The sequence below is a fragment of the Salminus brasiliensis genome, chromosome 7 (assembly GCF_030463535.1).
Source record: "Salminus brasiliensis chromosome 7, fSalBra1.hap2, whole genome shotgun sequence".
Classification (NCBI taxonomy): Eukaryota; Metazoa; Chordata; class Actinopteri; order Characiformes; family Bryconidae; genus Salminus; species Salminus brasiliensis.
Genome location: NC_132884.1, coordinates 31315349 through 31332955, shown reverse-complemented (window position 1 = coordinate 31332955; position 17607 = coordinate 31315349). Strand labels below are relative to the sequence as shown.

Below are 17607 nucleotides of genomic sequence, written 5' to 3'. Positions count from 1 at the left end.
AGAAGAAACAGTAATAAACATTGCAAACCAATATAGAAACTTAGCTTAGCTTAATCCATTCCAAAGCTCTCTTCAAGAAGTGCATAAATTCTCAATCCACTACCTAGTCCATCTAATGAATTTAAATACATTAAAATAAATGAATGTGAATTTAAATAAATTAAAATAAAGTAAATTAGATGAGCTGCTGGTAGAACTGAACAAACCCATACAGTTTCTGGAGTTCGCCACATTAATACCACATTTTTATGTTTACAGTATTTATTTGTATTTGTGTTTATTATAATGTTTTATAACCTTGCCTTTTTACAGGAAAATGCTTAGTACTGTATGCATATACAACTATACATATGACAGATGTGTTGAGTTTAATTAAACACTGTGAGGTATGAGTTACTTAAACACAGTTACTGTGGTTTGTAATTGCAAAAGATTAATGAAGTTTAGTTGGTAATCTCTTGATGAAAGATCAGTCATTTTTAAAGGAAACATGGTGGTCTCTTGCAGATGTGCAGATGTTTGGGGTGTCTGGGGGGTGATACCGTGCACTGTCCTCAGAAAACCTCCCTTTCATAAAACTCTTACTTCCTGACTAGCATTTTCCTTGAAAAAGAACCGTATTGTACTTTTGCATCTATGTGAATTGTTTCATTTCTAAATGGACTTGAGCGTGTTTTTTTTTTTGGAAGATGCAGAATACCCCAACTTAACATTTTCCACTACCTTATGATTTAGTATTTAGTTTGAACTTACTTTGTGTGTGTGTGTGTGTGTGCATAAGAGAAAGAGAAAGAGAAAGAGAGAAAGAGACAGATGTTGCGTTGTGATTTGGCTATGAAAATAAGTAGGCAGAACAAAAAATGGGCAACCAGACAAAGAGAAGTAAAGCATTTGTGCCTTAACAATGCTCAATCTGTTTGTCAGTGGTACATTTTAGAAACCTGTATCACAAGACAGTCCTGATGCATGATGTGCGTTGTCTACCCCGTGGTTTTGGTGTATGTGTCCCCTAAAAGTTTCATCACCTTTAATACTCAACAGCTCAACTGCTTATACAATAATTCAATCTAAGCAATCCTGTCCTTCAGCCAGTTTAATTACCAATCCTAAGTGGAACTGACATCTGTGGGAATGGGCATGCACTGAGCCATCCTAGTAAGGTTTCATTATGACTCAGTGTCTTGCATATGATGTGTGGGTGTGAATATGAGAAGCAGCTGTTTATGATTCCCAGACGGATTTACTCTGTGCACTCATAGAAAATGTGTGATGAACCATTTAGCTCCACCATTCCACCATTTAGTAGCAAGTCTGGACATCACGAGCAGAATAGTCAGGACACAACACGTCAACAACTCTTTGTCTTCAGTTAGCTACCTCAGTGGGCATGCAGATGCTGCCTTATTTCGATACCAGGAACTGGTCCAGATTCAATACGTTACATGAAACCTAGGTTATTGCAAATTGTGAATTTTGCAGTAACTATCAAAATGCAATTGCAGATCCAAATCAATCCAACACTGTTTTAATGCATCAATATTTGTTTCATTCCACATTATGTAATCAGCTAGCTGGCATATAGCCAGTGTATTACCATATTTTGTGTAATGTAGGACTCATGTCTGTCTGTCTTATTACTACACACACATTTTTAGGCATGCATAGAACATGTATTAGACAGTATTTGTTGTGATAGATGAACTACATTAATATCATATTTTTGATAGGAAAAAGTCTAAATTCCATATTTGCATATTTACACTACACCATTTTATTACTACAGCATTTTTTGAAATCTCAAATGGTCCAGACCAAATTCAAAAACTTTCTGAAGATAGCAAAGCTGATATATAGACAGTATGTTTTAGATCATGGAGATGTATACTATATGGTCAAATGTATTGGGATACTTACTCATGCACTGTTTCTTCTGAAATCAATTATATTAAAAAAAGAGTTTATACTGTTTTGGTTGGAGCATTCTGGAGCATTGCTATGAGGATTTAATTGCATTAAGCAACAAAAGCATTAGTAAAGTCAGGATGTTGGATGATTACCTCCCCACCTTATCCCCAATTGCCAAACTCACAGAAGTACTGGATGGAGCACCATCATTCCAGAGAGCACAAAGTTCCACTTTTTACCCCTTCAGCCCACGCCTGGCATTAGGCATGGTGCCAATAGATTCATGTTTATTTTCTTCAGAGGGTCCTAACTCTATTGGTAATATGTCTCTACAGTGAACAGTGTCTACAGACAGGTTGTGTGTGTGTTTGTCAGCAATGGGTGCAACTTAAAGTAGATCAGCAGGGGTGTCTACAGACAATTGGACATACAGATGTAGCTAGCAGTGGTTGTTTGGATTTGTTGTAACATGGGTGGTTCACTCAGACACTGATAGATAGTTCAACAAAGAAGTCAACAGATAAATATTTTAGTGTTTATGGCTAGGTTGCCCAAACGTGATTTCAAAGACCGGGAAAATCAACAGACTGTCTTGGACACTAGGCCACCAGAGCTAAAGTTTATTGTTATAATTCCCAGTGACTGAAGTACTGGCTTATAATTCCCATTGATTGAGGTGTTGTGTATCTGCCTCCTCCTTCTCCTCCTCCCAGCTGTTCACAGACAGATCACTGCACACTTGTTTTTGCCTGCAGCAGCCAGCTTTTCTGTCTGGCAGCAATGGTCAGTGGAAAAAAACAGTATCTGGCCAACCCCCGAACACACACAAACACACACTGCTCCAGTGTGTCTTTTATGGCTGCATACAAACCTCAAAAACACACACGTAAGCATACACAAGACCATGACTCAACACTCATACACACCTTGCTAGATATCCTGTCATTACGGTTTCTACTTTTTTAGAGCAACTTAGACTGTGAATGTCCATTAAAACCTCACCTGCAAACATTTTCTCTGTGGATAGTTGGGGGATAAACAGGGATTTAAAGGAGCTGCACTGGCCCAGGTTCTGGCACCCACACTAGTGGCATGTCTGCTGAATGTGGCAAAAAGTGTAGAAAAAAACACCTTAAAAGCAAACAAACAGCCATTTTCCCCATTCCTTCACTAATGGGAGTGCAGGGACAGATTCACCTGATAACGCTGATGGGTTTCTGCCTGAAGGCCTAAAAGGGGAGGAGGAGGCTCTGGGTTTGTTTTGTCATGCTAATTGAGTCGGTGCAGTACAGCTATTGGGCAAGTGCCAACTGAGATGCATTAACTAAAGAAAAAGACAGACAGACAGGGAAACAGACAAGCACCCAAACCTGATCTATACCATTTGTTTGTAAAATGATGTAGAATGTTGTTAACTTTAGCATCATTCTGGCCTAGTCAAGACTTGTTGCATTACTCAGCCAAAACTAGAGAGCTGTGACAACATGCAGGGGGACTCTCATCTGTTATTGATGGATTCCTGTGGGGTTCTGGCCCTGGGAAGGAACTGTAGAGCCACACAGGGGCCATACCAGACTGTGAAGAATTGTTTGTTTTCCACGAGCAGCCTGCTCCTCCATCCAGATGTATGTATTTTAGCATCCTAGATAGAAAGTCCACTGAAAGAACATCTCACAATGCTATTTCTTCATCTGTTTGACTTGTGGAACATTAGATGCCAGCACTGAACCTGACCTTGTAGCACTACATCAGCTGTGCTGTTGCTAGATACTGAATGCACAGTGCAGAATGCACCCAGGTTTAAGGTTTGGAGTTTGCATGGTAAAGCAGTGGTCAAAGCTGTGCAAATTATCCCCAGGTTTCTCCAGTCCTTTCCATTCAGTTGATACTGGACCAGGTGCTGAGGTTTGCATTGTCATCCTTTTTAATGGCTCTTTGGCAGACAGTTTTGTTTAGTTGCCTTTTCCGTTTGTGATGTCCAAATTTGACAGAAATCTCAAGCAAAACACTTTAGCTTAATGTTAACTTTGTGTCCTGTGAACTTTGGATGCTCAGGTGTCATTGGAGCTCAAAGCAGCGTAAGCATGCCTCTTCAAGCTCAAGTGTGTTCAAGATACCCTAAGCTGAGAGTTTACATGAACAGGAAAAAAGAGCGTTTGTTGTGATAATATGCTTCTTGACCCCAAATCAAAATCTAATGAAATTTAAGACTTAGGAGAATTGCAAGGCCTGTGTTTGGCATTCTTGGATCTCAGTTGGGAGTCACTGGGCCTTTCTTCCAGGAGGGAAAGACAATAAAGTATGGGACATATGATACACAGTTTACATGGCCTGTTAACCCAGCTGAATCAAAGCTTGTCATGTTGGCCCTTAGAAATAGGTCTCTTCCCAAAAGACCTCCAAATGTTAAAGCTGTAGGCACATCATCACTTGTGGAAAGGGTAGTAGGACTGAGAGATGGACAAACACAGTATGTCAAACATGCCTCAAGAGCCGAGGGGTTAGAAGTAAAGTTTGAAGCGTCAGATGGACACATGAGCACACAAACGAGTGAATGGATGGATGGGTGGGTAAGCAGACAGATGGTCCTAGAGACCTCTCAGATTTGAGTTGGGCACACTGCCTTTGTTGGTTTGCAGTGTTAGGAAGATCTAGAATGGGACTAAAGCAGTTTGAATGGGGAGCATTATGCCAAAGCTCCCTCTGTGAGGAATTAAAGAAGAGTAGCACTGAGACAAAGACAACACTATCCCCTTGAAGAAAGAGAGGAGGGACAGGAAGAAAGGATGAGAGGAGGGAGAGACCTGCTGAGAACAGAGAGAGCGGGAGAAGGGCTGTCAGAATTTGACAGACGAAAGTACAAGATTTGTCCTACAGAAAATTTAACACATGTTGGATTAAGGTATGTTTGATGACCTGTTTTGTTCACTTGGATCTTTTTGTCTTGTCACTCACATCAGCATTTTTTCTTTGTGCTCTTGCAACACAGAGGTACTTTGTAAAGTTCACAAGAAGGTTTAGAGATTTTTGGCCGGTCTGCTCTAGTTCCCTGCCAAATGCACAAGTCAGGATACAGGATATTGTATGAATCAATCATCTTTTAAACGATGGTACATGAAGCATCTCAGATCTGAGATCAGAGTGCATTTTTACACAGCATTTATGGCACTAACATCTTGTTAAAGCATGATGAAAGTGTTAGTGTTACAGCAGAAAATGAAAGTAATGCCAATTATTTAGTAATTATACTGTTAAATGAATGAGATTAATGTGCTACTACCTAGTGGGGCTGCAACAAATGATTATTTGATAGAATAATCTATTGATTGATTATTGAGGTTATGAATCAGTGTTATGAATTGAGGTTAAGAATCAGTGAGGTTATGAATCAACGTATGTATCAGCTTTTAACTTTAGCTTGAGGTTGGTTTACGCAATTGCCAACTAACACTGAAAATAATCTAAACAAATACCTTAAAGATCCACTGTTTTAATGAACTCTCCTGCAAATATAAAATAAAAATAAAACTCTAATATCTTTTTCCTTTCAAAATGTAAAACCAAAGATGTGCAAAGAAGCAGCAATAAAATCTAAAACCAAATCAGTTTTCCCTAATCATTTTCCCATAGGTTTTGGAATTAACAAAAAACAAAACAAAACAAAAAAAAACAAACACAAAGGACACAAATGTGAGACACTTTCAGCTTTCAGTTAGAAAGTATTTCGTGTTTCTACTTTGTTTGTCTTGGAGACTTTTAATTTGACATGGTCTGGCCAGAGCCATGTCAACCCTCCTCTCCTCACAGCACAATCAGAGAAGTTGTAGAGACGAGAATTACCGCTTGAGAATGTTTTCCAAGTTTGTCAGACACTAGAGGGCACTGCCGAGCAAGTCGAAATAAATGGGTAAATATGGAACATTTGAGCAAATCATAGTTTATAAGTGTTTGATCACTTTCATATTGAGGAATGCTCAGGAATCAAATGTTTCAGCTCCGCAGACACATTTTTAAAAGTCAGATTGCTGACCAGTCAGCACTCAGTAGCAGTAATGCTAGCGTCTCCACATATATAACATATAATATCTCTGAGTTGACTCAGACTGTGTCCAAATGACACTCTCACACTAATAGATCTCTGCCTTATGGCACTGTATCAGTTTTATTCCACCTGCTCCATTAACATGACAGAAAGTTGCTCAGTCTGTATGCCTCCATTGCAGCTCTGCGTCCAGATTGAGGGAATTATTACTGTAACATCAGCAGCAGAACTGTATGTTATGGTCAAACTTTTTAATCCGTGCTTTATGTGCGGATCTAGTTAAATGTGTGCTTCTAGTTAAATGTGGGATGACGTCACCAACTAATTGATTAATTTGGTAATCATTTAATCGAAGTCGACTAGTCGGTGCACCACTACCACCTAGTATGCAATTTTAGTCAATCCCAAACAACTACCTGTTGGCAAGATCCTATCTGCCTGCTGTTAGAACCCCAAGAAACAAAGGGAACCTAATTATTCCTCCTAAATTGAATTTTGCACTATGTGCTATATGTCGTAAAAATGTCTTTCAGGATCACAATACAAAATGTTTTTCATATCGTCCACCCCTACTCGAAAATCTGTAAACAGACTCACCATTAAAAAGTTTACAAGAGTATTTGGTTCAGCCAGTATCTTCCTGCGAGTAAACCACAGGTGTTGGCCAAAAGGTTGGGACGCCACCCGTGCAAGCCATTAAAATGGCACGAAAACAGTCACAGTCTCCTGAATGCAAATAGCAGATGAGGAGGAGCATGATAGGCTGCCAGCATTCCTCACCTCCTACCCGCCAGGTTCTGCTGAACCATGTTTAGATGCCTCTAGAGCATTTTAAATGGAGGGGTGAGGGGGTGTGGACGTGTGACCGGAAAGAAGAAGGGGTGGACAGGCCTACACGACTAGACCTATGGTTAGAGAGGTAGCGTTACAGCAGCACAGAAATGGGGAATGTTTACTGACAGAGACAGGGAGAGAACGTAAGTTTACTGAGCAAGGCTGAGGAGGGAATGGGGGGGGAGAGAGAGAGAGAGACTGCAAAGGAGTCAGCCAGAGGACTCTGGAGGCTCCATCGCTCTGAAAGGACCACCCTGAAGTACATGTTCGTGCCTGGGAAATAGGTCAATTATTTAACTCTGACTGTTCACCTGAAATAAATTGCCTCACTGCGAACCAACATAAGCATTTCTTAGCGATAGACGCATTTGTTATTAATCATAGGATAGACCAGCACTTTTATATCTTTTTACTGTTTATACTTTTCAACATCTTAACAGTTCTTGAGCTCCTCTAGAAGCATGCCTGCCTCTCCAGGTTTAAAGATATATACATAGCATATAAATAGTGTTTGATGATAAGAGCCTGTTTAAGAAAATGCTATTGCAACATGACTGTGGATGTAAAGGGATCTCTTGATGAAAAGACATCATATCTCTTTCCTCTCTAGTCAAGGTCTACAGCTGCAACGCATTACAATCTTCAGGACAATCTCCGGATCCTGCCCCACAGTCTGTACATCCACACAGTTCAATGTGTCTCTCTATCAAATAAGCTCATTATGGCTAGAAACAGGCTTAGGAAGAATGCCAATGCAAGCATTCTTCTGAGATGAGGTGAGGGACTCACAGACTCCACTGTCTGCAGTACTGTATGACTAATACAATGAACCCCACACTCAGTCCTTGGCTGGGGATGTGGCCTTTGTAGTGAAGAAACTGAGGCTCTTTATCATCTCCCTGTTTTCAATTCAGAATGGCAACCGCAAAATGATAGGGCATGGCAGCCATGAGAGGAAGCGGCATTAGGACTTCAAAAACAGTTATTGTTGTATTTTCACACTGATGTCAGGAAATGCAGCTTGAAGGGGAAGTTTGGCGGTTTAGGAAGCAAGAATGTAATATAATGCCGTCGTTTGTTCTAGACACCTGTTTTGCCTTAAGTTAGAGATTTACTTCAGTTCTCCTCCTCTATAAGATCTCTACACAAATCAGAAAACATTGCTGATTATGTTTTTATCATTTCTGTTTGTGTATGGTGCATTTTGGCATTATGTTTTAATAAGTGAGTCACTCACTTGGTCAGCCAAACATTCCATGAACATCAGAGGTACATACCTGTCATATCGAACATACCTTTTTATAAACAAAAAAGGGAAGTTAGAAAATTGATATGGGAATTGTGGGTCAATTTTGATATCTGGTGTTTTTCATTTGCTGATATTGATACATATTTGCTAATAATATACACTGTCCTCTCACTCTCTGCCATAACACACTATGATGTAGTACCAGTATATGACCGCCAGATGGCCCCAAGGTTACTTACCATCAGTTTATCTTTGCAGTTGTTGTAAGACTTAGAATTCAGCTTGTTGATGCCATCGTCAGTGAGATTATCAATAAAGACAATTTCTTACTAACCTGGCCTTTCAGTTTCCTATGCTTTTCAGTGGTTTGCATCTTGTGACAGACCAAGTTAGGCCTTATTTTTACCCTCATGATGGTATTTCTTATGTTGGAAGGCAACAGTCTTAAGATGCAAATGTGAATCTTTTTGTATGAGCTAAAGATGCAACGCACATGACCATTCAATAAATAATCGAGCTGTCAGTTGTTCATTGACTTTTGGTCCCCCCAAATTGGAAGACTATACATAAACAGCTGGAATTCCTTGATGGTTGACTGGTATGGTTCAAGTTCATTTCAAATCTGTTGTGCTGGAACACAGATCCAAACGACACAAAAGGTCACTACTGAAATGCTTGTGCGCTCTGTATAGTGTTTCCATGTATGTTTCACTAAACTAAACACTAAACTGACTGAGATGGAGTTTAAATTTGAACTTTCTTGTGAGCTTTTCTGTTTATTGCTTTATCTCATATCTGGATTCTTCATCAGGGCTAAATTTTGAAATTGAAAATTGTCAGAATTGTTGAAACAATTGAAAATGGTTGATAAATATTCAGTGAGCAAATCCATTACATTATCCTATTATGTAGTCATTAAACCTCCAGGCCTAATTAGTCTGTATTCCAAGTTTGGCATAGACACATACACGTCTCACACACATACATGTACAATCTTATATTAAGTGGCGTGTCTCCATACAATTGCTGCCATGTGATTTAAATCATGCGTTTTCTTTGTTCTCTTTCATCTTTTCCAATCGGACTGTCTCCTGTGTGTAGTTAGCCATCTCAAATGAGCTGTGTCTGGAAAAGACAGCACATTCCAAGAACACACTCTTTGCACATGCAGAACTGAACTTAGCCTCCGCACGCCATGTCCAATTTAATAAAGCCAAAACAATCAAAGTGATCTTTTACATACTTTATCAGCACTTGCAACGGAAACAGAAAGAGGTGCACTTTTTATTTAAGTCCTGTTTTGAACTTTCATCCAGGCATGACTCTATTTTCCTCAGAAGGGAACTGGTAAATTCTACCCTAATAATCAAATAAACTAAACCCTAATAAACTAAATAGTGTATTACAATAACACCTGTCTTGGAACATTCCTGATACATTGGACCCTTGACTGATACATTAAAGGTTTTCACTCTCTTTTCTCTCCCTTTCTCTGCCTCTCTCTTTCACTCTTTTATTCAGAACCCTTCCTCTCTGGATTGGTCCATTCAGAGCGCATTGTCGTCTCTTTTTCCTCCATTTGAGGCCACTGCCCCAACCGTCCTGAGCCAGCTCTTTCGCACCATCGAAGAGCGTTACCATGGAGATGCACTACAGTGCTTGTTGGACTACCTCATCCCGGCCAAACATATCCTAGAGAGCGTGCAGCAAGCAGCCTGTGTGAGTATAAGTCATTGGTACCACAAACAACAAAGGCCAAATTTTGTTGTTCACACAAAACTAGAAGCCTGCCTGAACTCCATGTAACATTTACAAACTAAACATTACACTAATTAGCATGATATATTCTTACAAAACATTATGCATGTGTGTTATCATAATATAAAAAACAGGATTCAGTATAAGGTTACTAGGAAATATGAAAGCCATTTTATACTGTCCTTGTGGATTTCTGTGGCTCAGATCCAAGCACGCTAGTTTCCTTGTCTGCTCAGCACAAGATCATTTTGTTTTGTCTTCAGAAGAAGTAGAAGCCTTCCAATCAGTTTCTCTGAAGGAGATCCAAGAATTTTTGTGTATGCCAGAGGGCTCTATGTTTTCAACTCTAGTCTTTCAGCTGTTCAGCAATGAAAAACGTCCAGCTAGCCTTGCAGAAATGTATTTATTTTGAATCAGCAATAAAATTAAATAAAGTGCATAGTAAATCTTAACAGTTCTAATTTATTTGAGCTAAAAGGCCATTTCTCATTTCTCAACTATCTTTCTACGCCATTCTCTTACCCTCTCTCCTCTTTTCCTCTCTCTAGGCTGAGTATTCTGATGTGTTGTTCCGGTGTGAAGGCTGGCCACTCTGTTTGAGAGATCGTGTGGTGATCCAGCTAGCACCCATTAATCCCTTGCTGTTACGTCCTGGAGACTTCTACTTGCAGGTTGAGCCCTTTGGGGAACAGTCAGCCCGTATAGTCCTCAAGAGCCTCCTTGTGCAGGACGAACTCTTGGCGCAAGAGAATCTGGTGCTACCAGCAAGTTTCAGGGTTCAAGAGGGCCCAACGGTTGAAGAGACTCCCATCCCAGAAACATCCTATCCCTGTATATTTACTGAGGCTTGGTTAAGGGACGTGAATGAGGGCCGTCATGGTAACCAGCTACAGCAGTGTGTGCTTTCGTCCGATCAGGGGATTGTAAAGGTGCCTTGGACGGAAGTGGTCAACCCAGAATTTCTGGACAAGCCAAAGGCTCAGATCAGGTCTGAAGCAATGACATCATGCTCAACTACAGCAGTAATGCAAGATAATCGGTCCCCTGAGCAAGAGCCCCAATTACCTGTAAACATGACGCCTCTTGAAATAGAAACCATGATCATTCCAGCTAAAGATGGGGTTGCTGTTTCAGTTCGATTGGTTGACAGCAGCAGCAGACTTGTTAAGGTGGATCAAGGGAAACCTGTGAGCAATTCTGTGGGCAAACCTATTGGCTGGGTCTCCCCTAATACCTGGGACTGCAGGAATAATCGAGAGCTGGAAGGAGAGTATGTAGATCTCTTGGATTTTGCCAAGGAGAAGAAGAATTTGGCCCTCAACAAAGCTGCTTTACCTACACTTCCAGTGTCCTTCAGACCTGCTCCCACTCCTCCAAAAAAGGATGATGCCTTTTGTGTCCAGGCTTCAGGAGTAATAGATGAGCTTTGTGTTCCATGTTCAAGAAATAAACACTTGTCTCAGGATTTACCGAAGGGTTCAGAGTCCAGATGTAGGCATCGACAGTCTTACCTAGCAGCTTTAAGAAACCCTGTGAGTTTTGAGAAAGCAAGTGTGATGGCACCCATAGAAGAACCCTGGCCTGGTTTAAGGGAGGCAGAAATAGGTTGTGAGGGTCAAGACGTTAACTTGGGAATTGAGACGCAGAACTCTTCAGCAAGTCAGGGTTCAGCCCAGCTTATACAAAACCTGATGTCCCCCTGCAAGACTTTAACCCAACAAGATCAGAAGTCAGTTCAAGATAATTTGAAAACAAAACAGCTTGATCAGAACATGCCACAACCAAGTCCTCAGACAATTCAACAACCAAAGCCCTTGCTTATTGGACGACTTCCAGAAGAGCTTCATAAAAGTGTATTGGAACGTAAAATAGTCTCTGACAACAGACACCACTGCCTGAGCAAAACCACAAAGCATGAACCCTGTCAAATGCGGGCCAGTGGCCAGAAGCATGCAAAAAGCCAGCACTTACCCAAAATGGGACTAAGAGCTTTTCCTGACCATAGCAGTCACAGACAAGAAAATAATGCCTATAAATGTCAAGGTGTAGGAAGGAAACAAATGAATCCATTTTCATATGGGCCTGCATTCCTGCATAAAGACTTGACACAGCCCATAGAACAGAGACCTTCCCTTTTTCATCATCCACTGCACAATCAGAACATGCTTGAACATCAGAACAATCCTATGTACCATAAGCCTTTTTATGACAGCAAATTGTGTGGTGAAATCCCGGGCTCGCCGGTACAGGTGTTGAAAGTTTCAGGCAAAAGCAGATCCAAAGCCCGCTCTGCATCCTCGGTGTCGGAAATGGCCAGAGAGTGTCTTCAGGTGGACAAGATGGCCAACAGGAGTCGCAGTGATGTCTGTCCAGAGATCATACCCATGGTCCCTGCAATTCATGCTATGCAGAGCAAGAAACACACTCCCTTTTTACTAGCATCTCCAAAACTGGACAGATGGAAAGGAACCAAAAACGGTATGAGGCTTTGTGATTTATTGGCCCATAAAATACACTCATTGTTTATGATTTAAAGTAATGGTGTGTTTTCAAAGTAAATCTCACTATTGTTTTAGAATGCAGTGTAATTTAATCTCAGAGAGCCATCTGCCTTACATGTTGTCGTTTTAGACCCCCACATTACTCATAAGCTTGTGCAAGCATGATTGATGTGAGCAATTGTTTAAAGAGAAAACACGTCTGCCGCATGGACTACCCTGAAGCTGCATGGGGAGGCTCGTCTGGACGGCATCCGGCTAAAGGGTCCTCACAGTGTCATTTTATACACTCATGCCAAAATCGATCCATTACAAATGGACTGATTTACAGAGGAGAGAAGAATGTGCTGGGATGACAGTCAAAAAGGTCATCCAAAAAAGGAAGCATAATAACCTAGGGGTTAAAAGTCAGAGGTCAGGAGCGTGTGCAGCGTTCCAGCAGAGAATTCTTTGAGTCCTCTCCCTACTTCAGCAGAATGATGGCATTTATGCTGAAGCAAACGCCAGTGTGAAGGGATGGAAATAACTGCACCCCTCTTTGTAGGACAAGACTGTTTGATGTCTTGTTTTTTTTAAACTGGAACACAAGGACCACTCAGTTGTATGCGGTATTTTAATCAGAGACAGACAGAGGAAGGCCAGTTGCACCACCTACTGTTGCTGAACTGTCATAACATCATTCTACCAATGGCAGTAATTTACAATGCACATAGAAAATGAAGAATAAAGAGAGTTTAATAGATATTTATATTATTTTCTTATATTGTGTTAAGACTTCTGTGGCAGGACAGATGTCGGTTTGGTAAAAAAAAAATACCCCTTTTGTTTTTGGTGTCCGATGTATGCTTCCTTAGCTGGAACTACTGTAGCTTAAAAATACTAAAAGCATACCCTGCCAAAAATAGCATCATGCAACTGCAGCTTAGACCTGCTCTTGTATCTTCTGACATGGTTTCACATGCTGTTTTATAAAAATTAACCAAAGTTTAAAGCTTTTGAGATAATACAGTCAGCACTGTTGTAGAGTACAATTCAATGTCTCAACAGCTACATTATCAGTTCTGGAGGAAACACCTTTTCTTTTCCATTTTTAGGTTTATCCACTTCCAGTAATGTCGACCTTCAGTTTCTTCCACCTTTGAATGGGGTGGTGCTCCAGACGTCCACCGCTGAGATCCTCTCAACAACCCAAGCACAAAACTCCTCCCCTGGACATAGAAATCAGCTTAATTCTCTTTCACAAGACCCCACAATCAAGAGCCTTCTTCAGCTGGGCATCATGTGTCTGCCAGGTGATCTGTCCTGGACATCTACAATGAGGTCCAAAAAGTCTTAGACCATTAGTAACATTTGCTTTCTTTTCTAGTTTAATACAAAGGTTTCATTCCAAATTATATTATAGGCTTAATAATTTAAGTAAATAGTACAATCTTTACAATTTTATATCTACAATTTTATATATATCCCCTTTTGCCCTAATGACAGCATGCACCCAGTTACATTTTTATATTTATAAGTTTCCATTTAAAGTTAATTAAAAAACTGCACATTACTAAGGTGGTCTCAGTCTTTTGGAACTCACTGTAGATCTAATTAAAATGCATATATTGATAAATTTATTCATTCTTTTTGTATTGTCATTTGTTCTGTCATTAAAAACAGTGTTCACATACTCTACTAGATAGTGGTAAGGCCTTCTGTTCTTACACAGAGCCTTCACAAAAGCATTTAGAGAGGATAGATGTTTTTATTAAATTAAATAATGTTTAAATACAAAGCTATAAAAGTTTGTGACGATACAGTTTTTATTTCTTTTTCACCTTTAATTTTGTCCATTTTTCTCCAGTAGGTGGGGCTGTTACACTCCAGGCTCAAAATACATTGACTTTGTGTGTGTGTGTGTGTGTGTGTGTGTGTGTGTGTGTGTGTGTGTGTGTGTGGTTCATGATTAAAGAGTTATCTGCTTACATTAATACTGTCGTTTATATCTAGAGACATAACAAAGAGCTTACGTTCTGTTATTTTTCTTTTGTGTAAATCTAGGCAGTCGTGACAGAGCAGGTCGAGCAGTGCTTGAGGTCTATGGGGGAAAGAAAGGCTGGGTGTCTCCAGTGCTCTCTCCTCAGGAGCTCTGCAAACTGTTCCTCTTCTTACATTCCATACCCAGGTACCATATGTGCCCTTTGTGCTTAAACACTTCAGTTTCCCAAACACATCAGATAACTGACAGATCAGTTTTTAACTTACAGGTTATCGCATTTAAATGTACACATGTATGTGTCAGAGCGCATTTTTTTCAGTTGTTTTAATCCAGAGACAGTTTAAAGTAATTTGATCCCTGGTATAATGTAGAACAGGCTATTATGAAGGTATTTGTTCCACTCAGCAGTAACACATTCTGGCCACTAAAGGGCAGTAAGAGGCAGGAGTAAGAAAATAGCACACTATGTTCTTAGTTAATGCCCCTTGATCTAGTTAGGCTTTATATTGTTACTGGAATATTTCTTTTGTGCATTACTAATATATTCAAGATTTCAGAAAGCATTTCTCATCAATTATTGTGCATTTCATCAAGTCAGTAGGTAAGGCTTTAATAATTTCTTCATACTACAAGGACACCCCTGTATATTGGTTATGGTTCCTAAAAGGGTTTCCCTTAGAACTGAATGGTGTGCGAGAAAGCGTTTAAAAATGTACATCAAATGCTTAAAGAATACACATTAAAAACAAATTGTCACTGTCACACCCAAACCTTTTTTATTCCCATAATGTTAAAGATTCTTTAATGTATGTTAATGTAATACAGTTTTATTCAGAGCTAATATATCCAAAAAACAGAAATATGTATTTCTTGCAGGAGAGAGGTGAGAGACCTCGGATTAACGGTTGTGATTGACAGCAGGAAAGGCCCACCTCCCTCAGTGCTTTACAAAGCTCTGTTTATGGTACAGGTGAGTTCAGTATCCACACAACTTTAGTAAACATGTGATGATCAAATAATCACTACACTCCAAACATACTGAAAAAGACCACCAGGGGTCAGTAAAAGCTAACTTAACATCAAATGGTTTAGAGACCAGTGGTTTCCAAACCTCCCCTTGGAGAGCTACCTTCAACCCAAATCTAATAGACCTTTCAGCTAATCAAGAACTTTTAAAGTTAATAATACGTTGAAATGGCTGGGGTGGATTGGGATTTGATCCAAAGTCCAGGTAGCCCTCCAGGAGCAGGGTTGGAGATCACTTCCTTAAACTGCCACATTAAGCTTACTCCTTATATTTTTGTTACATTTTGTGTTGATGACCAGACTGCCTCTGTTTAATGTGATGAACTGGTACAAGCACACAGACTCCTTTGTCTTGCAGGAGCAGGCTCTCCATGCTGTATACACTATTTTGTTGGTGGTGGATAAAGACCAAAGTCCTCGACCAGAAAGACAACCAGGATTACAGGTAAATTTTAATAAACTGCAAATCAATTTATATCACTCACTGGAAAAAAACTTACTTACCAACAATATATTCATTCACCTCTCTGCTTCTATCTCAAATAAAGCCACAGAATTTAACCCCTTTAAAAGTTATCAATATCAGAACAACTAATCTCAAGACACAACCCTCATAGATTTGGCTTTTGGGGGAAACTTCTGGATGAACCAAAAATGCACTCTAACCTTTACAGGTGAATGTAATCTTAATGTAAGCTTAATGTGATCTTCTTTTAACTTTTGAATGCACATGTCCACTGGTCAGTGTTTCATAACTTTTTGCACAACTTGCTGTTCTCTAACAAGGAGCTTAATGGCAGAATTCACAACAGGTGTTTGATCCATGAATTGACCAATACATTTCCTGGTTCATTTAGACTTAGTATTTAAACAGTCCTCCTCATCATGCTGTTCACATTTTGACATCATTAGACCAAGACAACACCTAACAATTGATCAACATTACCTCTCCATTGCAAGGCATCAAACAGGAGGTTCTCAGACGCAAGTGGCCACTAAGCTTAAAGTGTTACAAAGTGTCATCAGCTGGTTGCAACAGAGATACAGAGAGACTGGAATCACAGAAAGGCATAGAAGTGGACGTTCTTTGGCCACATCCCACACCACTTTATTGTAAACAGTGCCCTGCGTAACCAGATGACAAATGCCACACATTCGACATTGGAGATCATCAGCCATTGTGGTCACCAGACAAGCCTTTAGTGGTGGTGGTGTGACAGTGTGGGCAGGGATGTCTAGTCAATACAGAACTGCCCTACACTTTGTGAATGGTACAGTGACAAGCCCATACTACTTGAATAACATCATTAATCCAGTCATTGAATCATTGAACACAGGCCTAATTTCATCTTCATGGACAACAATACTCCAGCTCATCGAGGTTGCATCATTAGGAAACGGCTGCTGGAGACTGGGGTATCTCAAATGGAGTGGTCTGCACTTTCTCCAGACCTGAATGCCGTAAAAAACCTGAGGTACTGTCAGGTAGAGGCTCGTAACTCTGTGTCCCAAAACCAGAATGACCTGAGGACCACCCTTCAAGTAGAGTGGGATGTCATGCCTCAACAGACAATAAGTCGACTTGTGAACAGCATGAGTCATCATTGTCAACCTGTAATTAATGCTCAAGGGCACATGACAAGTTATTGAGATATTGACATTTTTGTTGGGGTATACCCATCACTGTTGTTGGCTTTTGTATAAATAAATAGTTTGAGATGAGGAAATCACCATTGCATGCTTCTACTTAAATGCCCTACTTTCATAATTGTAATATCACTGCGTGACCTTTTTACATTTTCTATAGAACTGTTCTAGGTAACAGTGGTTCAGTAGTGCAGACCTGAAAATTGCTTTTAACTAAGTGGTAATTTTCACATTCACGTTCATAAGCTCTTCAGAATCTTAGCTTTAGTTGTTTTAAAGAACCCTCTCTTTTTCTGCCCTAACAATGTTTCAGATGGATATTGTAACATCACTGAAAGCTCTTCATAAGACCGTTGATGGACAGCAACTGACTTCTGAACTTGAAGGAACATACTCTTATAATCACACAGATTGGCTACAGTTCCACCAAGTAAGAAAAACACTACAGTCAGTCACTTCTCACAGGTCTGCACAGAGATTCATGTTTTAGCTGACAGGACTTATAGAGAATCGGATTTCACATGTCTTAAGAAAAATGGCGCAAGTCTTTACTCTGAAATTCATGTGAATCATTTTTCCAGTAAATGGTCCTCCCCCTTTATCAGTGGTTGTCTGAGTTTAATAGTAGTAAAATATTTGCCCATTCATGCACTGCCCTTAGACTAAA

General features: G+C 40.0%; 1 protein-coding gene across 1 annotated transcript in view; it reads left to right on the top strand.

The window, feature by feature from the left end:
* Positions 1–17607, top strand: part of quo (quattro) — a 30503-nt gene that overhangs the window by 1246 nt on the left and 11650 nt on the right. The window contains exons 2-8 of the mRNA XM_072684596.1: positions 9552–9749; positions 10337–12266; positions 13381–13578; positions 14330–14453; positions 15144–15237; positions 15652–15738; positions 17254–17370. Of these exons, the coding sequence (XP_072540697.1) occupies positions 9552–9749; positions 10337–12266; positions 13381–13578; positions 14330–14453; positions 15144–15237; positions 15652–15738; positions 17254–17370 (2748 nt within the window). The remainder of the gene's footprint in view (positions 1–9551; positions 9750–10336; positions 12267–13380; positions 13579–14329; positions 14454–15143; positions 15238–15651; positions 15739–17253; positions 17371–17607) is intronic.